At 39.6% G+C, this 24,391-nt stretch overlaps 1 protein-coding gene across 1 annotated transcript; it reads right to left on the bottom strand.

The window, feature by feature from the left end:
* Positions 1-4,659: 4,659 nt before the first annotated feature.
* On the bottom strand, positions 4,660-21,484 carry LOC139736520 (steroid hormone receptor ERR1-like). Its single transcript, XM_071647270.1, has 5 exons — positions 20,889-21,484; positions 18,807-19,070; positions 14,867-15,131; positions 14,040-14,224; positions 4,660-4,904 (listed from the first exon to the last, which is right to left on the bottom strand). Exons 1-5 carry the CDS (start codon positions 21,271-21,273, stop codon positions 4,660-4,662), a joined length of 1,344 nt encoding a protein of 447 aa, XP_071503371.1. The 5' UTR covers positions 21,274-21,484.
* Positions 21,485-24,391: the final 2,907 nt, after the last annotated feature.

The following is a 24,391-nucleotide window of genomic DNA, read 5'->3' as shown; positions in this document are numbered from 1 at the left end:
TCCGTCGAAAGCGGGAGAGTTGGAGTCTCTGGATATGACAGCAACTCTTGCTGGGATGGCAATTGTCATGGTAATGACAAGAATCCAGCTTCCTGATTGGCTGTTGCTATGGGAAGTTGGCAATCCAGCAAGAGTTGCTATCCTGACATCTTATATGAAATGGGTTCCTGGTCTTACTTTTGCATGCTCTCTTTGGGTGTCACCTTGCTCAATGTGTCACCTGGCTAGAGGTGAGTGTCACCTTGGACAGAGTGTTTTCACCTTGCTCAATGTGGGTGTCACCTAGCTTAATGTGGGTGTCACCTTGCTCAGTGTGGGTATCACCTTGCTCAATGCGAGCGTCATCTTCCTAAATGTGGGTGTTGCCTAGCTTAATGTGCGTGTTGCCTAGCTTAACCCGTTGAGGACGGTTTGATTTTGCTACAACACGCAATTCCCATAGACACCTGCCCGAGTATACTCGGGACTCGTCCTCAACGGGTTAATGTGGGTGTCGCCTAGCTCAATATGGGTGTCACCTGGCTTTAATGTTTGTGTCACCTTGCTCAATGTGGGTGTCACCTTGCTTAATAATTGTTTCACCTTGCTCAGTGTGGGTGTCACATTGCTCAATGTGGGTGTCACCCTGCTCCAACTTAATGTGGGTGTTATCTTGCTCAATGCAGTTCCACTGGCATCACCTTGCATAATGTTCGATCAAGAAAATATTATGTTTTTTATGATTTTTATGTTTTTTACATTACTATAAAAAACCCTGAGTTCATTCTTTGTACAGACTGCCACTACTGCAAGTCATACACTGCAAATTTATGATCTGCAACAAAGCACTGTAGCGAGGAATGTACGTATTAGATCATCAAGACAGAGCTGTTAATCCATCTTTTAATATCTTATCCTGTACCCACTGGCAGTAACTGTACAGCCGCACTAACTATAATATTCCCGTTCGACCTCGATTATCCGGCCATGTCGGGACCGGCGCTCATCCGGATAAGAAAATTGGCCGGATATGGGAGACACAATGTTAATCTATATAGCTGGCGTCCAAGCTGCTATCCAAACTGGCGTCCAAGCTGCCGTCCCAGTGCACTGGCAGCTAGGCAGGTAGCGTACCCTGCAACGGTGGTGTAATCTATGCTAGCCTGCCCCAAATTGTAGTCCCTTACTTTTACGATGATAATGTGGTGTGAATTTACGTTAGTTCTGTTGGGAATATTGTAGGCAAATCGTGTGAGTTTTGTAGAAATTTGAATTGAGTTTAAAGTCACTGTTTTTTCTCAATTTTTGGATGAAAAAAAAAGTCCTTCATTACGTGAATGCGTCCGGATAATAGAGATTTCCGGATAAAAGGAGGCCAGATAATCGAGGTCGAACTGTATAGTGTACAGGTGTATGTTCTGACAGTACTGAGCTTTGGAAAATTATTCCCTGATGTTAGGATAGCAACTCTTGCTAGAACAGCAACTTTTCACAGCAAGGAAGCACATTATTGATAATGGCATTAGCCACTGGTGCAAAATGCATTATGCTTGATGCACCTTTCTGTGCATTTTGCACCGATGTCACCCTGCCACGCGCACGGCCGTACAATACCAGCATTACCTGCTATTTAAGGACACTCAAGAATAGCAATGAAAGTACAAAAGCCTTACAAGAAAAGCAAACAGCTAAATTATGTCCTCTGTATGTCCACTCTTATAATGGCAACCCTTTACATTGTACTGTATAATAAACCTTTTTAGGAACAATGTGGGACAAACTCCACCACTGCACCAAGATGAAATGAATTCAAATTAAATGCATCCCTAAAAGTGTCTAAAATCTAACATATGAAAACAATGTCCTGTACCTTTCTGATTTTCATGTTAAGACTACTTTTGAGAGGAAAGTGAAACAAATATCTACATAGGAATGCAACTTTAAAGGGTGTGTACAGTTCTGGTTGAGGTGAGGATTTAGCTTTTAACGTTTTGCGACATTCAGAAACCACTCTATGAGTTGTCAAAGAGCATGCAATTCTAAGGGGTATCAAAAGTTTATTTGAGGAATATCGGTTTTGAAATGGCTGAGATATCCAAAAACAAGGTGAAACAAAGAGATCCTAATAAAAGGCGTGGCCTTTCGCCTTTTATTATTATCACTTTTTTGGATATCTCAGCCATTTGAAAACCAATTTTCATCAAATAAACATTGAATCCTTCCAAAAATTAGACGCTCTTTCATATTTCATTAGAGGTTTCTCATTATCTCATTTAGGAATGTTCAAAACCCGCATCCCCACCTCAACCAGTACTGTACAGTCCCTTTCACACTCACAAAAAGTGCAGTATATATCAAACCTGTAGTACATTCTATACCCAACAACAGCATTAAGGTGTTACACATAAGTACATCAAATTCACTTTCTCTTGTACAATTCATCAATATCGGTAATTATCTCGTCCACTAACATGCAGAATCTCTAGAACAGGGAGACTTTGGCACAACAATTAACACAAAACTGTTTAGCATGCTGCTCAAACATTCAGACACTACAGTGGACAGCAAGTTTAGGTAGTTACATGATATAACTTGTCACACACTCTTTTTTACATACTTCAAGTTTCAAGTGCTTGGCGGATTACCATCACTATTAAGACCACAGTAGTACTCAACCATTTAATGACGTTAATTTGCCCTGAAGGCCACAGTTTCGGTCAAATACAGCTTTTCCAAATCCATGTCACCTATAACCACGGACCTGGTACACAAACCATGACATCCACTCAATTATTAATCTTAATTTTGGAACGAACTGTTCACAGAAGTGACAAATTCACTGCACAGTAGGTCACAACAAACAGGCTTCAACATTCAACAGTGACATCACGGTTTACAGACAGTCACCAGACAAGAGTTAATTTACGATGCAACCTGTAAAATGAATACATGGAGTCTTTTGCATTAATACTTTTTTTACCTGAGAAGAACTCCTGAAGGTTGATTTTATACAGAGTTTTCCTGTGTAAATTCAATGGGAGAATCATACTAACCTGAGTTTTCAGTTCTTACCAGAGTTTTTCTCAGGTTAAACATTTTATGCAACAGGCCCCTGGTATATATTTTACTGCATCTTAGACTCGAGGTACTGTACAAGTTCTATATCTGAGATATATTTGCTGCTAAAGTTCTTTCCTCTGTCTAACTAAAATATTCGTAAAGCTCTTTTCAGAAAGCTCAAAGCAAGTCTGTGATATTCCGTGAAGTTGTTCACTGGCAGCTTTGTGGGCAGTAGAATAAAACAGAATACAGGATTCACATCAACTAGGCAAGAGCAATTATTTCAGGGGACCTTCAAAATTTTTTTAGATATTTCCTCATACGCATATTTAAGTAGGTCATCTTCAAGTACAAAATTGGCAGATCCCACGTCAGGAATGTTGTGATACTCTTATTATCTTAGAGTTCTTTAGGAGAAGGGGAAATGCATACATTGTATATTCATACTGTAAACTTGAAATATTTTAAAAGGCATTAAAAAAAAGCTTGGAATGAACTTCAATTTTCAAAATGTAAAATATAACACAAAATCATCATTCATCTATGTTTGATGGCCTTAATATGGGAGGAGTGTCAGTAAAATATTTCACTATCCTGACATTTTTTTTTAAAAGAGTCCCTCCTTGCAAAAATGGTGGGGTATTTCTTAAACACTTTATCCCACTTGGCACAGCTTTCAAGCTGCCTGCAACCAGATGTGAGAAAAATCAAATGCAATGCAAGAGTACTCAGGATATTGACCGATTCGGGTTCGTTGAGGGCAGCAGACATTTCATGGCACTGGGCGCAGCCATAGTGGGTGTCTGAGCCGACCCCCTCTGCTCTCCCCCACCCCGGGCAACATGTTTATCGCGCACATGTAACAAAGGTTCGCGCACTAAGCAAGCATTTGCGCACTCAGTATGAGACGCCCATTGGCTAAAGCAGTTTTTCATTCTGCGTGCGTGCTAATGTAGGGAGAGGGGTGGGGAATTGGAAGGGGGGGTCGGCTAAGACACCCACTATGGCTGCGCCCATGCCCAAAATATACATAGCGCGTCACAGAATCGGTCAATAGAGAATAGAGAAGTTACCCTCCATGCCCTTTAAAAAAAAATTAAAAAAAATCAACAGTTTGCCTTTCTCTAAATTGGCAACTCTGCTTTAGCATCCAGAAAACTAAAAAAAACCAACAACACCCATTTCTGTATGATGGCAATGTTTCCTTCAAAACAGAAAGCAACACTGTCAATTACCAAGAACATGTAGCTAATTGGCAGTCAAGGAGAAACTTGTTTGTTACACGCAAGTTTACAAAGAAAAGAAAAACGACTGCCAAATCAGAGAGGATTTTGTAACCGCTTCTTAGGACATGACAAGACGTTGCTTTCACGAATCTGTGAGCATAAGGATCTAGAGATTTGACAAGGAAAACTTACAAAAGTTACCACAGTGTCACTCACAAACACTCATAGCTGATTGGCTGTTGCTGAGTTGTTGCCATAGTTACTATAAAATCTCCCCTCCCCCCCCCCCCACTCCCCCAAGAGGTAATGGTTGGGAAAATGCCCCACAAACATGCGGAATCATACCTAGACCGTCATCATGGGACTATCCACAATAAACCATGGAATCAACTGCCTAAATGGTGCAGTTCATCATCTCGTCCACTAGACTGGTCACTTCCACCTTGCCGGCTAGCTTCAGGCCAAGGAACTGTTCCATGGCCTTGGCACTGACCTTCCGCAGGGTCGGCAGGCGCATCAGGAGCTTGCCGTAGCGGAGGGCGCTACCCCCGGGCGTGGACATCTCATACTTCTGCAGGCACTCCAAGAAACGCTTCTGTAGCGCCCTCACACGGTCCACCTCCACCAGGCCAGGTGCATCTGCAATATAACATAGTGAAAGGAGACTTCCGGATAATTTTCAGACTTATACATCTGAACAACTGAAATATAAATCAGTTATACCAAGTACAGAGTTTCAGAATTTATAGTGATTGGGTTGTAAAAAAAATGGATAAATTGTACCAAGGCAATTGTGTTTTGACTTTTGTAAATGTTATGTTTTGATATGGAAATGAATGAATGAATGAATGAATGAATGAATGAATGAATGAATGAATGAATGAATGAATGAATAAATGAATGAATGAATAAGGATGTTTTCAAAATTTACAACAAATTGCAATGAACAAGGATGACATGGCAGCCTCACCATAAGAATGCATGAGTTGGGGCTCAAGGGAGTAGAACAAAAGAAGATGGCATACATACATTCTACAAAGGTGAACTTGTTAAAGCAAGTGGTATTGTAATGGAGTTACACTGTTCCATTTCTGAAATATGTGAGGCTCCTATGTCATCAACACTGTTCAGTGTAATTTGTTTAAGATTTTTCAGAGTATTGTTTCTTTGCTCAAGGACCACAATAAATTCCACAAATCAATACATGGAGCTGTCGATTTATGTTCTACATGATGTGAAATTAAGAAAATCGTCTGGAATGCCCCTTGAACAAGCAACACAAAACTTCCTACTTATATTCAAAACGCTCAAAGTCTAGACCATTTCGAATCAATGCTCAAAACTCACCCATGCAATCGTAATTTTTGTTTTGCTATAGGGTCTATCATATCACAATGCGTGTGCTTATATTCTGTATTCTAATGCAACTTTTCATACTTGTAATTATATTCGATATCATTAATTCAACTACTCAGTTCCTATCAATGCCCTTAAAACGCAGATATTAAGCGCTATGGTTTATGAGTGTTTCACACATTACACTTTAACAATAAGTTGATGTGAAGGCTTCAGGTTGATCTTAAATGATCTTAGTGTTAACCCATTGAGGACGAGTCCCAAGTATACTCAAGCAAGTGTCTATGGGAAATGTGTGTTGTAAAAAACCAGTCCGTCCGCAACAGGTTAAGAATGAAATTTGAGAAAAATTCAAACACAAATTAATAGCTGTAGACACAGGTATTGCTGCTTCCAGGAAACATGCTAAACTGATTACATTTCTCAGAACTTTTCCAATCTACCTCCACCTCTGATAGGGTTTCTATCATTTTATTTGTGCTTTAACCTAACTGTTAACATGGAAATTTTCACATCATTTTTTGGCCATCTGCCAGGTAGAATGAATTTCATAAGTTTTTAATTCTGCAGAATCGAAGAGATAAACTATACATTAAATGAGAACCAAAAATCTATTCTTTGCATTACTTTCATGTCACACAAAATGGGCTGGCATTTCAACACAGCGAAAAATGTCCACTTTTTAGTATGTCACTATTAAAGGGACATTCCAGATGATTTTCATAATTTCACATCATGTAGTACATAAATCGACAACTCCATGTATAGATTTGTGGAATTTATTGTGGTTTTTGAGCAGAGAAACAATACTTTGAAAAACCTAACACAAATTACACTGAACAAGAATGATGACATATGAGGTTCACATATTTCAGAAATTTAGCAATGTAATGCCATTACAATACCGCTTGCTTGCCGTTCACCTGTGTATAATATATGCATGCCTTCTTCTTTTGTTCTGCTTCCTTGAGCCCCAACTCATGCATTCTTATGGTGACTCTGCCATGTCATCATCCTTGTTCATTGCAATTTGCTCAAAATGTTGAAAATATTCTTATTCTTCATCCCAATTATCACAAATTCTGAAACTCTGTCCTCAGTATAACTAATTTACAGTTGTTCAAATGTAAAAATTTGAAAATCATCCGGAGGTCTCCTTTAACTTATTAAAAGTGGAATTGGAAGTCAAAGTTGGTACATACATCATAGCGCTTGATGTAACACACTGAGACATTACACAGTGTGTGAACGAAAGAAATGATGAGCAGTATAAAACTCTCACATGTTACCTTCTGATGTACAGATGAAGAGTTTGTTCGCAAAAACCAATAAGTCCATATTTGCCAAATAGAGATATTTGCGATTAACTCTTTATGTGCCACGTTCGCACCTTCGACTCAGTCAACGGCGTGCCAACTTCGCATATTCTGCTCAACAAACAAAGCCGCCAAGACCGATCGATAAACCGCTAATCACTGCTAATCCCGCGGCACAATGAAAGCGTTTCTCATGCTTTTGTTCCTCTCATATACGGCTTGCATTCTATGTGATGATCGACTATCAAGCGATGTTCCCAACTAGATTTGCTCTAAGCTTCTAAGTTTCTGTCACGATTTAATGTGCAAAAGTCATGCATTTACAGTAATGTAGCAACTAGTCATTCAAAAGAAAAATTGAAAATAGAGACGTCATACAATTTATATCGAAACAAAGCTTGGCATTCCTCTTTAACTTTGCCTACTATTATGCCCATCTTAACAGAAATTTGTAGAAGTTATACAAATGGTAAAACAGAATTCTTTCTCAAAGCATGACTACCTTTGTGTCTAAGAATAACGTGGCACACAGGGGGTTTCCACCATGGCACATAAAGAGTTAAAGGTGCAGAAAAATAAAGAGAATAATAAGAAAATTTTTGCTTCTTCTAACCACAACTTCAAAAATGTACCTTTATATACATGTAGTGACCAATATATCATTTAAAAGGCATTATTTTGTACTTTATGACAGAGACCGTATTTCAAAATCTTCAAAAATGGACTTATCGGTTTTTGCGAACAAACTCTTCAGATGTACATCACAACTGATGTTTGCTACACTACAGTATCAAGTTCCCCCTACTGATGCGGGCTACTCTGGAAAACAAAGGAACTCTGTCTCTCTAATAAAACAAGGCAGGGGGTAGACTCATTAAAGGACAAGTTCACCTTCATAGACATGTGGGTTGAGTGAATGCAGCAATATTAGTAGAACACATCAGTGAGAGTTTGAGCAAAATCGGACAATCCTTTCAAAAGTTATGAATTTTTGAAGTTTCTGCTCAGTCATGGCTGGATGAAAAGACTACCATAGCTTGTGATGTCACATGAGTACAACGATATAAAGAAAGAATACAGAAAATTCAACATATTTCCATTTTTCTCACATACAAAAGAACACTCGACTTCTCTCTTTCAGAAGGCAGGGGGAATAATATTACTCTTAACATATGTCAGTAGCAAGTCGAAGAAATGTGCACTTTATTCAAAAAGTAAAGTTTTGTGAAATTCTCTTTTTATTTTTCTTATAGACCGATTCGGGTTCATTGAGGGCAGCAGACAATTTGTGGTGCTGGGTGCAGCTATAAGCTCATTTTGAGGTGTCTTAGCCGACCCCCCCTCCTCTCCCCCACCCCACGGGCAATATGTTTATCGCGCACATGTAACAAAGGTTTGCGCACTAAGCAAGCGTTCGCGCACTCAGTAGAAGACGCCTATTGGCTAAAACGACCATGCATCAGTTTTTCATTCCGCGCGGGGAAGGGGGTGGGGTAGAGGGGAGGGGGGGTCGGCTAAGACACCATGTTAATGGCGCTGCCCATGCCAAAAATACACATAGCGCGTCACAGAATCGGTCTATATGCTTGTACGCATGTGACATCATACACGGTAGTAGTCTTCTCCAGAGACTCCAACTCTCCCGTTTTCGACAGATTTGATTTCTCCCGCCCTGGCTCTGTGTCTCCCGGTGGAAAGGATTTCTTACTTATTGCTATCATATGTTAAAAAAATAAGCTTTGGATAGCACCAGAGAACATCTAGAGCCCTAGGAACTTCACGCTTCGCACACATCAACTTTGAGTCTCCCGTTTGCTAGGGGTTTCGGGCGGGAGAATCTTCAGATCAGAAGGTGCTTGGGGTTGTGTGGAGTCTCTGCTTCTCTTCCAGCAGTGACTGTGCAGATACTTAAAATATTCATAACTTTTGAACGGATTGTCCAATTTTCCTCAAACTTTCACTGATGTGTTCTACTAATATTGCTGCATTCTCTCAATCCTTATGTATATGATGGTGGACTTGTCCTTTAACTCTTTATGTGCTACGTTTGCATGTCCGGCTCAGTCGACGGCGTACGTGTCAAGTTCGCATATATTCTGCTCAAACGCACAAACCCACCCAAACTGATCAATAAATCAACGAAGGTCACAGTATGATTATTGTTGAAAGTGTTTTTCGTGATTCCAATCCTGTAGCTTGCATTTTATGTGGTGATCAACTATCAAGCGGTATTCCACACTAGACATGCTAGTGAATTCTAAATTTCTGTCACTGTTTTGTGTGCAAAAGTCATGGCTCTACAAAAATGCAATTACTGGTCATTTAAAAGAAAAAATAATCATAACTAGAAAAGCACTCTGAGAGCACAGACCTCCGCCAAGCATGCAGCTCATTTCCACCACTGATCTTGTTCTTCTATTATTTCCACCCACACGTACTGCATTGTGTGCAGAGTCGCCCGAACTATATCCCAATATAGAAGCCTTTGTTACGTCATAAACCCCCAGCTGCACGGCGCTCCTCGCCCTAACAGAAACTAGAGCACACACTTTAGTGCGTGCATGCAAACCTCAAATGCGCGCAGCCTGAACTTGCAAGTTCATTGACCCTACCTGCTAAAATATAAAAAATCCTTCATAAATTCCCCAAAAATTCTCGAATCACTACCAAAAGTTAATCGTTTGGTACTTGTGTCATTCTCAACCTTTCCCGCAAGTTTCATCCCAATCCGTTAACTACTTTTTGACTTATTTTGCGCACGGACAAATGAACGAACGAACAAACCAACAGTAACGAAAACATAACCTCCTCCCTTGGCGGAGGTAATGAAGTTGTTTAATACGCAATTTACATTGAAGCCAAGCTTGGCAGTTTCTCTGCAACTTGGCCCATTCCATATCCATCATAACAAAAATCTATGAAAGCTACAAAGATGTGAGAAAGAGAATGTTTTCCCTAAGCATGACTATGTTGCTGTCTCAGAATAATGTGGCACCCAGGGGGTTTACACCATGGCACAGAAAGAGTTAATATCCACACTAGAAATCATGTTTAATCTCAGTTGCAGTCACTAATGACTATCAGCCCTTAGTAAAGTATGCCTTGAAATCTTCCTCAATTTAGTTTTTCCAACCTTGCTATCTTCCTCTACGGCTTCTCGACTTCAGTTTTGATTCAGTGTTTCTATCATGCAAGGACAGAAATTGATTTGTTTTTCCCCCTATACCAGTCTCACAATCATTAACTTGAAACATTTTAAGCTACCGCAGCAAAACAGTAACTGGCTGCATTCTTCTCTCTCCCTTCCTAATTTACCTTCATTCGTGCAATATTCTAAAGTTTACATCAAATAACCATGGGCTTGATAACACCTTCAAAAAAAAAATCTGATGTTTGAAATAAACAACTTCAGTAGCAATAGTAATTTACATGTTTGGTCACATTTCAAGTACTTAACATTAATTATTGTTTGTTTGTTTTGTTTTTTTATGTGGGTTTACTTCCATACACACACAGACACACACTCTCTTTAAGGCGAAATCCAGTCCAAGTATAAGTTAGTCAGATACAGTAAAATCTTACTAGTTCAATGGTAAAAGTTTTTGTACAGTGGATATGAACATGCAAATGAGCGAGCTAACCACGACATAACCTCACAATTTTCAACTGATCATGTACAAATAGATGATGATGTTTCTGTCATTGAAATCTGAAACATGATGCCATTCCTGGTTGAATACCTTCTGAATAGTAATCAGTGAGATCCACCAAGATTTAGGCATCAGACATACGATGTGATTGCTCACTTTGCCATTTGCATTATTCATGTTGACCGTTCAAGAACTGTTTCCTGGAAAATTAATATAGCAAAATTTCAAAATGTCACAACTTCCTCATTTTTTCACTTGATTTTGATCAATATTTTACCATTGAACTCGTAATATTTTACTCTTTCTTCTCAGACTAACTTATATTTGGACTGGATTTCCTATAAGAGGCTTCAACTGGGGATATGATACATTTGCTCATGAGAAACAGGCATACTCCCTATGTTTTTGCAAACAAATCTTTTTTTTTTAATTGTGATAAAATCATCAATTTCAAAACCATCAAAAATAATATTTAAATCCAGTTTAGTACAACGTTAATAAAAAATAAATAAAATGAGTTCACGTAGTGTATAGGTTGCCTCCACAACAATAGAGGTCACATGTATTAATATTCAAATTTTACCCATATGAAGAGCGGAAGTACTAATCGCCAACATGCAGGTTCAAAATTTGCAAAACAGACATGTACATACTACATTTTATACCCCTCACTTACACCTAGGACTCTCAGGGAGTGTTCTTTTTTTTTTTCATTTGTTTTGAATACTTCGTGCAAAAGAGCATATGCCCAGTGCCTGGATTGAACCACTACAATATCGCCAACCGAAGCCATTTACAAGAATAAACATGAAAAAAATAGATTTTGATGTCTATCAAATGCAAAATCACTCATCACTTGAAACCATATAAGGCTTGTTGGACAAATTTCCATCTGCAACCTTCCCCTTAATTGTGTGGCTTCACATGTAAACATGTTATCGGGTCCTTGTGGCAAGAGTTTGTACACTACAGGGGGTATCTCACTGAGTGGTGAACGTTTGCGAACGTAGCAAATTTGGATTTCGCCAGGGTTCGTTACAGGTTACAAAAGGTTCGTTAATAGTTGCAATAGAGTTCTCAAATGATCTTTATTCTCGCAAGCAGTTTTTTTTTTTTGACGCAAAGAAACTTTGAACATGTTCAAAATTTCTTTGCACATTTGTAATTTCACTAACAGTTGCAAACATTCGCAAAACACTTCTAAGAGTTTGCAAACGGTCGTAATGCGGTGTCGCTAAAATTTCTTTTTTGATTCGCCACTGCTAGCGAACAAGTAACCGTATGGTTCCTATATAAAGTTGACCCACTGAGAGAAATTTGTCATATGTGACCATGCACCTCAAAACGAACAAAGAGTCGCAAACACTGATTTTGCGTGAGGACTGAAAATAAGTGAAATGGGTCAACCTAGCCGAACTTGACTTTTTCATATTTTCTGAAAGAGCGGGCCTTCTTTTACATTGTGCTAAAATTTGGTATCATAAAACGGGCAAGAAAGTGTGTTTTTTTAGCAGTTTATCTCGGAACATTTTTAGTAGAATAGTGTGATTAGGTGTGTCTTTAGAATCCCTTTTTCATTTCTGAAAAACCTTGTCCACACTCTTCACTTTCAACTCTAATAACTTTTGAAAGGATAGTGCTACTGCTTTGAAAGTTGGCATTAATTATGGACAGAATGTGTTAATGAGGCATGCTTAATCTCAGTTTAATCTGATAATCCCTTTATTGTTGTTACTCTGGTGGTTTACTTCCTGTTTTTTGTCCCTTTCATCCCACAGCCAGCAGGGTTTGGTAAAGATTAAGCGCTTGAATAGACACTGTACTTCAGAGCCTCTTTTCTCAGTTCACACTTCTCCTGAGTTTGTGCTTTCTTTCCAATATTTAGATAGGTTAGGAGAGTCCATTTGATTTGAGTTATACATCATTTTAAAGCTTAAAGTCTGCTCTTTCAGAATATGGTCTTAACTAAAAATTCATGTCTGGCGACTTGTTTGTTTTGAGGTGCAGGGTCACATATAGAAAGTTTTTGAAGCTCTTGACATTGCCATCATGTAATTGCTGCAAAAGCTTTTCATATTCACCAACAACGACTCTCTGACCCAGTCTTTCTTTTCTTCTTCCTTTCTTGGTTTTTTTTTTATCATATTCTTTCTTTCTCTTAAGCTGCACAATAGCTGTAGCAGCAGCCAGGCAAAGCAGCTCTTCAAGGATAATAGCACGTTGAGCCTCTTCTTGGGAAATCCATCTTGAACGGTGGTCACCACAGATCTGATCATGAATGCAGTGGAAGTTTGTACGTTTGTTTTATGGGTCTGACTATACATAATCGCCTGGTACTTTTCCAGGTCCCAAAACATTTGCAAATTGTCGCAAGGGATTGGCAAACAGTTGCTAATATTTGCAAAACTGCGGCTAACATTTGCTAACAGTCGCTAATAGTTGCCGCCTGTGTTTCGCAAACAATTTCGCAAACATTCGCTCAAGTGTTGCTTATTGTTGCTACACATCACTAAAAGTTGCTAACTGTCACTAATGGTAGAAGCGAACCCTCATTTATTCACAAACATTTGTCAGAAAAGTTGGCAAATCTCAAATTTGCTACGTTTACAAACGTTCTCCGCTCAGTGAGATACCCCTTAAGCAAGCATTCCCTAACTCGGTGAGAGATACCTATTTGCTAGCTAACTATACATCCCGTAATTACTGGCTGCATGGCTGGAAGTATTAGGGAGCTTTAGATTTTTGCGACGGGGATGTTCAGAGGGGAAAAATCTATTCTGAGCACTATCATTATTACTATTATTATTATTATTATTATTACTATCATCATCACCATCATTATAATTATTATCATTATTATTATTATCATTATCATCATCATTATCATTATCATTATCTATTATTATTGTCATTATTATTATCATTAATACTATCATTATTATTATTTTCATTATTATAATCATTATTGTTATCATAATTATTACTACTATCATTATTACTATTATTGTTGTTATCATCATTATCATCATTACTGCTACTATTATAAGAGAATGAGGGGGGATAACATGATTGTATTGATCATTTTTTTCCAATTTTTTTCGTCATTAACCACTCTTGTTCTGGGACACTCCCAGAGACTCCAACTCTCCTGCTTTCGACGGGAGATCTCCCCCCGAAAGCCCATTTTTGCAGAATCTCCCGTTCTCCCGCTTGAGATTTAATTTCTCCCGCTTGAAATGATTTTTTACTTAATTTCATTGTATGTTGAAAAATTAGCCTTAGATAGCGCGAGAGAGCATCTAGAACCCTAGACAACAAGGGATTCGCGCTCGTGATGTGCGTGAAGCGCACTTCAAGCTGGAGTCTCCCGTTTGCTAGGGGTTTCAGGCGGGAGAATCTCCAGATCAGAAGGTGCTTGGGGTTGGAGTCTCTGCACTCCCTGGCCATCATACCTGGGAAGCAGAGGACCAGGGCATTCATGATGCAGAACTCGGGCAGGTCCAGCTTCAAAGTCTGCAGGGTGCTGCAGAACTCAACGGTGGCATCGCTCAGGTCGCCCCACCCCAAGGTCTTGCACTCCGGCACCGTCAGAGTGTGCTTGTCTGTGAACTGGATCATGGGGTAAGTTGTCATGGATCTACCACGCACGTCAGGGAGAGAGAAAAAGAGAGAAGTGAGAGACACACAGAGAGGGAAAGATGAACACAAAGGCTCAAATTCACAAAGGTGGTACAATCTTGTCCATGGTTTAAACCATGGACAAAGACCATGGATCGCCAAGTGTCGCATGGAATATTTCTGTACAAAAGCAGTCATTTCATCAACAAAATGATTATTTCGCAACAAAATAAAAACATTTCCTCACGAAATTTCGTTTAAAAGATGGCCAAAGAATTATCGTTAAAACCAGAAAAAACCTGGCAAAACTTCCCGTTGAGTTAATATTAGCTATCAAGTCGATCCAACTCGAATGAAAACTCGAATTTGCAAGTGTAATTCCAGCGAATTTTCCGAGCACAGAAATTTGCATGTAAGCAAGATGGCGGCGACTAACGAATTGAGTGGTGCGTGCACTAGCGGGATCCCATATATGACATAATCTCTCATGAAATTACAATATAAAATGACTGATTTCGGGATACGTCTGTTCTGTCTACAAAGGACTGCATGTCTGAACAGTGCACCAGTGCAACAGTGCATCTTACGTAACTACAGGTGTTCATCTTTCCTGGGAGCAGACACCTAATGCTACCTATAGAATGGGGTGATAACCACGCACCTGAAGGACACCCTGAGGACATTCAGGTCCATAAAGGAGGATTTAAGGAGGGCCATCTGGTCCTCCAGACGCAGCTGGCGGAAACCTGGCAGAGCTTTGGCCCACTTGATGATCATGTGCAGCTCCTGGTACCCGCCCTGCATCAGATCCTGGACGGTGAAGCCCCGCACAGAGTACGAAGGAGGCGGCGACCCGTCCTCCGGTGAGGGGGGCACGAGGACATCCTGGAGTCCAAGCACTGATGGCATGGGCCCTCCCGACATTTCTGTTACAGGAAACACAGGGTTTGAAACCCAGCATTTTCATTATCAATTTCTAAAGGTCAATATTGTGCCCTTTTCTCTCTCTCTCTTTCTTTCCCTTCATCAATTCTCTCTATGGTCCTGAAACGTCACTAATCTGAATTTAACCCCACATTTTTCCTGACTTAAGTATGAATAACAAAATTTCACAACAAAATTAGGGACATATGGTTACAAAATAACAATGACAAAGATAACAAAAGAAAATCTACAGTACAACATCACTTGTTTTTTTCCTATAAACTTCACTTCATTAACTCTTTATGTGCCACGTTTGCACGTCCAACTCGGTCAACAGCGTGCCAAGTTCGCATATTCTGCTCAAACCCACAAATCCGCCCAAACTGATAGATAAATCGTCAAATGCTACAGAGTGCCACAGTACAATGAAACCGTTTCTTGCAGTTCCATTCTTGTCACATGTAGCTTGCATTTCATGTGGTGATTGACTATCAAACAGTGTTCCAAAGTGGATTTGCGAGTAAATTCTGAGTTTCAGTCACTGTTTTGTGTGCAACTATTATGCCTCTACAATAATGCAGCTACTGGTCACTTGAAAGAAAAGTAATCACAGCTTTGTAATTAAATGCAATTTTTGTATCAAAGCAAAGATTGGCAAATTCTCTATAACTTTCCTCGTTGCATGTCGTGGGTTACCGACAATTTTAAGTTACACAGATTTGATCAATGAAATGGTTTCCAAAGGCATGACTATGTCACAGTCTCAGAATAATAGGGAGCTTTAGATTTTGACGCGCGGACATTTGAGACGAGTGCGCTGGACGTTCTCCTCTCCCCTGCGTCGTGTTGAAAAGTAGCTTTAGATTACGCTGGAATGCAACGTATAAAAAATAAAATCGCGCCCCCCCCCCCATATGACCAGTGCATGAAGTAGTTCTCTACGTCGCAAACTGTGCGGACGTAAAAATAGCCCAGTACGCATAGTGAAAAACTCCGGCAACGCAAGCTAAAAATAGATCGACTTGACGCGCGCTTCTGCGCACGCTCAGAACATGTTTTTTTCCCTCTGAATGTCTGCGCGTCTAAAATCTAAAGCTCCCTAATGTGGTGCACATGGGGTTTACACCATGCAATGGCACTTTAAGAGTTAATAATACACTTTGTTTGTTTAGAAAAGGCTCTAACCCCTCAAAAAAAAAAAGAGGAAACAATCATAACTAGAAAAGCACTCTGAGAGCGCAGACCTCCGCTAAGCAGCTACTTCATTTCCACCGATGATCTTGCTCTTCCACAAAGATCAGTGATTTCCACCCAGTGTACCTACTAGTAAGTAGTATGCATGCTGAAAATTGCCCTATTTCCCTCAAAGCCTTTGTTACGTCACAAACCTTCAGCTGCTCAGCGCGCCTTGCCCTAACAGAAACTAGAGCACTCACTTTAGTGCGCGTATAAAAATCTCAAAAATACGTAAACTTGAACTCCCAAGTTCATTGACCCTACCTGCCAAAATATAAAAAAACCTTCATAAAATCCATAAAAATTTCCGGATCACTACCAAAATTGAATCATCTGTCTTTGTGTCATTCTCAACCTTTCCTGCAAGTTTCAGCTATTAAAATCCGTGCACAAATTTTGTAGTTATTGTATACGCTATAATTTTCGCGTACATAAATTTTCGCGAATTGCTGATGTCACACATTTTCGCGAGTGATTAAATTCGCGATTGGGGGACCAGAGAAAATATGAAGTGGCAGAGAAAGTGTGAATTTTCAACTTACTAGCATATAAGAATGACACTGCATGAAAAAGACTTGCCAAACTCTGCGAACTAGTAAGTTACAATTCAACATTTTTGAAGTGTTTAAGTCCATCGCGCTAGATTTCTGACAAGTGGTCCCCTTGCGATAATGGATTGGCTCATTACAGTATTCGTAAGTAGACGTGGACGTGCGTAAACAAGCTTAGCCAGTATGGTCTGTTCGGTAAGCCGTGACATGGTATTCTAGTACTGAAATGGTCGTATCATCAAGGCAAGGGATTCATTTTGGAAGGTAATATTTTCACGTGTTGTTAATTTCGCGAATAGCTCCCGACTCGCGAAATATATAGCGTATACAGTATTTTGCACACAGACAAACAAACAAACAAACAAACAAACAAACGGTAATGAAAACATAACCTCCTCCCTTGGCGGAGGTAATATGAAACCACACATATGAGCCTAAGAAAAGGAGATTCTTGACTGCAATGTTAATCAGGAAAGAAGAATAAAAAAAGAACTAGATACTTGCATAATCTCCAAACAAAACCATTCTCCTTTGATCAATGAAAAATCACATCCCTGATTTCATTAATTTTATCAAATGGAATTTACAGAGTATTTTGATGATCTACAGTGTATACCTGTCACCACATAAAAACACAAATGTCATCTAGAATAGTGGTTTCAAACATTTCACACATAAATATAATGAAGTATTGCATATATCTATATCACAAACATATTCTATACTCACAGCATTTTCATACTTTAGTTGGGTTGCCCTTCTGTGAGTACATGTACAGCTACATATTATTCCTGAATTCAGTTGAAAATTATCAATAAGCAATAAGAGCTACATGTACACAGTAGCCAGGGCTGTACACTAACCCCCATTTGTTCTACTTGTCCTACCTGTCTGTTGGACCAGCAGGTACCCAGTTTTTCCATTTTTTTACTGGTCCATTCCTGAAAAAGTTACTGGTCTGACAATGATTTACATGGATCATCGGACCAGCGCCAGAGTACAGTGTTGAATTAGTGACAATTGTGTTTTACGGCTTATCATGATTTTATAGTTTCCTACACAGCTCAGTCAGCTTAACTAAGAACAAACACAAAGTTTAACTCCAACTTTCCTTTGATTGCATGATACCAAGTACTGTCGTTGGCAATCATTGGGGAATATTCTACTGGATGAATGCAAAATGATGATACATAAAATTTTTCATTTTAAAATTCAATAAATATTTTTGTGCTCCAGTAAAAAAAAAAAAATCTTCCATTTTGCAATATAAACAGCGTTCAGCGTTAATCATTTAAATTGATAAGTTTTTTTAATCCATCTACGAAGTATCTCAACACACAGTGACATTTTTTGTACGCACAGGTCCAGAAAATTATTAAAAGAAAGTATCAAAAGGAGAGTATGAATTTACATTGTATACAAAAGACCTTTAGAAAAGATAGATACCAATGAATAATTTGTGCTTATTGGGAAAATTGAATCACCTTAGAAGCAAGCTTGTAGAAGCATGCCTTCAGGAAAATTCCACCAATGAAATTGTTTGAATTTGTTACTGGTTTGTTTCCAAAACAAGAGTCCTGCAAGATCACATCTCCCTATTCCCTACCCCTCCTCCTCTCCCTTATCCCCAACCCCTCCTCGCCTCCCCATCCTCTCCCCCCCCCCCCACCCTCCTCTCCTATCCCTCCTCAAACCCCATCCCTCATGCCCTCCCCCACCACTACCCCTCCTCCCCTTCCCCATCCCTTTTCCCTCTTCCACCATATACAGGAAAATCCTTACCCCTCTTCCACTCTAACCCCTACCCCTCCCCCATCCCCCTCATTTGAGGTTTAGCCTGCAAATACTACTTGAAGTAAAGCCGCTAGGCAGTGAGCAGTAAGAACTTACCTCCAACAATCTGTGGGACGGCATGGGGATTGGCAGCAATCAGCTCCTGGATGGTGACCTGCCACGGCTCTGCCTCATCCCGATTGAGGTCTTGGTAGAGGGCGACTCCCTTGGGGCCGCTGCAGTCCGCCTGTGGCTGCGGTGGCTGGCCACTTTGCTGGGGATCTGGTGGGGAGTTTGAGGCAGCCTGCTGCTGGGGCAAGGGTGTGGCACGAAGCTTTTTGGTCTTTGGTTTACCCCCGGGCAACCTGTCCTCCCTGACAGCTAACAGGAAAATTAACAATTTCTACTTAATCATTGTTTATTATTATTATTTATTGATTATTGAAAGGTATTTATTGAATAACATTTCTTGCAGCCAGGAGGCTGAATTGCAGACATCTTACAAGGATCATCATGAATACATTCAAATATACTTGTAAGCATACATTAAAAACATTAACTATTGCACAATAAAGTTAACTTTTACCATTAACAAAACAAAATCAATTATACAATAACCATTATCCATATCTCTGTTCTTGTTTGCTTTGTTTAAACAAATAGCCTTGCTAAAAAACAACTTTCTTTTCATATTTTGTATACACTGTACTTATCTTCTTTTTCTTCATTTTCTCTTCCCCCCCCCTCCTTATAAACTTCACCATCCTCTTCTTCTCTTTCCCTCCTTCAACCTCGTCTTATTCCCCAAAATTATCCCTATCATAATCATACATACTTTTCATCATAAAAGTTAAAATACCATTTACTCTCTATTACGAAATATCAATCAATATTACATTCATCAAAATATACTATTGCAATGTGTTGTACAAAACACTGGAATTCATATCAATATTGTATTTTAAATTTCTTTTTAACCTTTTGAGGACTGTTTGATTCAGCTACAACACGCACTTCCCATAGAAACTTGCCCGAGTATACTCGGGACTCGTCTCCAACGGGTTCAGATCAAGACAGGATACTAAAGTTGATAGCTCCGTAGAGAACAGGGGCGGATCCAGGAATTCCGGAAAGGAAGGGGGGGGGGGGGGGGGGGGGGGGGGCAACCAATATTTCTGGTGCTACTTCCAGGTTTCGTCTTATTTTGTTCTTTTTATTTCTTTTGTTTTAACAATAAATAAAGAGGGGGCGCATGCCCAGTGCGCCCCCCTCTGAATCCGCCACTGGAGAATAAAAACAACAAACTGACTCATTAATGGAGCAATAACAACATTTTTGGAGTTTGAATATGAATTCAAATCATTCAGGTGAATGGAAGGTTAAACAAGCAAGTATGGGGTCACACATTCTGCTTTTCGATGGGGTTAATACAATTCAAATGTTTTCCTTGTCTAGATTCAAACTCTGTACTGACCCTTATCTGCATTTTGCAGCCTCATTGTGTTAGACACTGTATCGCTACCACAAATTTTCTATTTCATGACAGCAGCCTAGGAAATCTAAAGAGCCTTATGTCTGCAGAAAAAAAAAAATAATAAATTAGCCTATTGTTATCAATCATTTCAAAAGTACCAGCATACGGGTACCAGCAAGATCTGTGGTTAAGCTGCGTTACAATGAAAGACAATGTCTAAACCTTTGTAAAACCGAAACTGTTTGAAAAAAAAAAAAAAATACAGAAAAAAAAAAGATGCATTGCAAGTTAAGTAAACTGGGTAGAATCATGACCTTGTAGTTTTGATTTTTAACAGATTATTACTAATATATAAAAATGAAAATAATCTAAAATTGACACCAAAATGTAGAGCTCTAGCAATCTAGGGTACCAATGGTACATCGAGATTCGGTCTAGAGGAAAAAAAGGCGAACAATACTATCAACATGACTTAACCTCAATACACCCCCCCCCCCCCAAAAAAAAGGCCCTAAACTAAAGGCAAAGCTCTTTTGTGAGTTTGGTCTCAGTCGACAAAACGTACAATTCTCCTACAACATCCAATAATAGATATCGTCTCAACTAACGACTAAAGTCTGACTCGTAAGACTCTAACTTGTTAACTGTTAGGAGTTTCTACTTTAGACAAATAGTACTAGAAACTTTCTAGAATCTAGAATCTAACGTTAGTCAATGTAAATTACCGTCAGTTCTCATGCCCATGGTCAGACATTTCTGGAACCGACAAAATTGGCAGCTGTTCCTACTCGCTTTGTTGATATCGCAGCTTCCCTCACGATCCGCCGGTCCACGGCATGTGTATAGGAGCTGCTTTTGCACAGTTCTCTTGAAAAAACCTTTGCAACCTTCGCACGAGAATGCAGAGTAGTGAAAACCCGTGCCACGATCTCCGCATACAAGGCACGGTCGCTCGCGGTCCGCAGTCGGGCTGGACTCGGGTCGCCGAGGGAGTGATGGACCGGGACTCTCGTCGAGTTGTTGCGGGCCAGGTGGTGGAGACGGACCCACCCCCGTACCTGCCGTAGCATGAGAGGTCGAGGGACAAGCAGTATAGCTAGCCATGTCCATGATGATGAACTTGATGTTTACGCACTGCCCTGGTGTTGCGTGGCACAATGGTTTTTATATGACGGTAGTCTCATTATTTCAGTGCAGAAATCCGTGGAGCTACGGTGGCTGACGTCAGATACATAAAGCTTGGGCAAGAAAGGACGAGGACGAGGAGTTATTTTCCCAATTTTGAAGCATTATCAAAGAAACGAGATCGTACATAACAAGCCTGCCCGCCCGTGACCGGTGACGTCAGTATTTTGAAAAGCACGCCCCCATAATAAACGAAACCATCGGCACCCCGCACCTCGCACCCAGCACAAATCAAACGATCGAGCGAGCGCAGACGTCCTTGTCCTTTTCAATTGTCTGTGCACGAGCGTGCGGTTGTATGCAATAAGGCTCCGTTTCATTAAAAAAAAAAGAATAATAATGATAATAATAATAATGATAAAATTAAAAATAGCAACTCTTGCTGGAATGGCAACTTACCCATAGCAACAGCCAATCAGGAGCTGGATTCTTGTCGTTACGACATCCCCCCCCCAAAAAAAAAAAATAAATAAATAAATAAATAAATAATCAAAAGGTCCACTTTTTGTAAAAGACAATTTTGTTTTTTGAGGGCTTTTTACCCTATATACAACAGGGAAAAAAGTGACAAGATGATGTTCCAGCAAATTGTCAAAAACCTCTTAAATTTCGTTATAACTTAGTTTTAATATGCCATATACCTTATTTCTAAGCCGCACTGCCATGCCGAAAAAGTCACTTTTGTATATGCACCATGCAAATGGCCCCATTTTAAGATATAAAACTATTCAAAAACTCCCGTGGGAGGGGGGACATCCCCCTCCCACACCCTCTCCCCCCGCTCGGTCGCTCCGCTCCCTCGCAAAGGCAAAGGTCCAAAATTTTTGATTACTCTCTTAATTTCTAGGACTTAAATTTTAAATCTTTCTTACGACTTAAAATATTTTAAGTCTTTAAGACTTATTTTAGGTGGCTTCGATTAAAAGTTGAGTGTCGAAGCTGTTCGCAATCTAAATCTAACAAGGACTTAAACTTTCAGCCAATCAGATGACTTGTAAATGACGTCATGCGCTATCTTGAACCGCCTAAAACCGGAATTGGCGCTGGCCGTCACTTTGCTTCATGCGATGCTAGATAGCGTAGTCATACACACACATTCAGTGCACAATATGTACATTGTACATGTACTAGTACTTGTACCTACCATCGACCATTTGCAAACAAACGCTATTGACTCGAACAGTTGAGTTGGTCTTGAAGGCAGAAGTCATGCAGGCCGGAGTTTTTTGAGGGTATGATCTGACGGAAGCTTGACCAAGTTGCTTAAAGGTGAGCATATTACTGTATGAATGCTTAAGAATGTGTTTGATAACTCTGGGACTCAGTAACCAAAGATAAAAGAGATGTGCACTAACCGCCCTACATTTTTTTTGGCGAGTTTGAGCCTTGCCACTGTATTATACAGCGCTGTCCATCCCTGAAGCGCCAGTGCTAACGTTAGCTGTTCATGGCTAATGTGTCTATCCAAACATTGTAACAAGTTACATGTAGGCTAACGTTATACTAGTATTCCGTGGGGGCTCTATTTCGGTGAAACTGCAAGTACAATTGTAATAATACAGGGACTCTTATAAAGCGCCCATTCTACCTAATGATTTACGATGTTGGTGTCTTGACTGAAAGGTAAAGCTATGGGCATAACAGGCTACTGTAGCGTAGGCCTATCTGTCGTCTAACACTGAGTAACAGTAACAAGTTAGTGTCAGTTCACCCCTTCCTACACTCTTGTAAGGTTTAATTTGTCAATTTCTACGTAGAAAGGCACAGTTCTAGGCCTTATCATGCCCCACTATGCTGTGATAAAATGTAGGGCATATGCTGTTAGATGGGTTTTTGTTTAGGCCACCAATAGTACGTAGACCCTATGGGCGCTACAATTGAACTGCGACCAGCCCAAACACGAAGCCCCCTGTGTGATGAGCACCCCAGGGTTTAGGGCGCCAATGTTGCAATGCCAGTGCAGTGGCGTCAAGCTCTGAACTGTAAAAACTTCTATCGCATGGGCCATATTGGCTGACATCACCAATTTCCATTGACTCCCATATTAAAATAGGGGGTCTACAATTAATAAACAGTTTCTGTTCCATTGCATGACTACAATGTAGGTCTACTGAGTCTGATGTCACAATAAACAATTACCTTTGGCGTGTGCATTCAACACTCTTACTATCAAGCGTGCATCATGTCACTCATTTTAGGGCAAGTCCAAGATAACACGCGCGTTACGTATGGGACATTCAGAGACTTTTATGACCTGAAAAATAGTGTTAATGGCTTTTGATCATATTGAACTTTATCATGGTGATTGATATCTAGGAGAAGTATAATCATGCAAAAAATGGAGAAAAATGACCTTCACAATTATATTCTAGAAGAGAAAACATGTGCCGTTACGTATGGGACCAGAAAAATTTTGTTTTTTTGAACATTTTTTTCAACCTCAAAACTCTCTGAAAGTATTTCATTCTACAACTTGTAACTCACTGTGATGAAAGTCACAACACTCAAGATTATCACAGGTAAGTTTCATGTCATTAGGCAAAAAGCTCTAATTACAGGTTCTAATTAAAGACAGACATGACGTGTTACGTATGGGACACTTATGTATGGGACAGTTTGTCCCCCATTCATTTAGTGTGTGAAGAACCATGTTTATGGGTATTTTGCATAATTATTGAAGTAAAATCAGTTGAAACTACTCAAATACTGATCCAGATTGTCAAGGAAACAATATTCCCCAAATATTCACCATCCTAATCATATTCAATCATATTGTTATATTTTTATGACCAACCTGAGTATGCATGCCCTTTGTCCCCCATTCGTTTAGTGTGTGGAGAGACATGTTTATGGGTATTTTGCAAAGTAATTTTGCAAAATACCCATAAACAAATTTTTGCATAATTATTGAAATTGAATCAGTTGAAACTACTCAAATACTGATCCAGATTGACAAGGGAACAATATTCCTCAAATATTTACCATCATAATCATATTTAATCATATTCTATATTTTATGACCAACCTGAGTATGTATGCCCTA

This window comes from Diadema antillarum, unplaced genomic scaffold (genome assembly GCF_040938485.1).
Source record: "Diadema antillarum isolate AM-2024a unplaced genomic scaffold, OU_Dant_1.0 seq00000651_RagTag, whole genome shotgun sequence".
Taxonomy (NCBI): Eukaryota; Metazoa; Echinodermata; class Echinoidea; order Diadematoida; family Diadematidae; genus Diadema; species Diadema antillarum.
The sequence above is the reverse complement of the archived record's forward strand: the minus strand, read 5'-3'. Positions and strand labels throughout refer to the sequence as shown.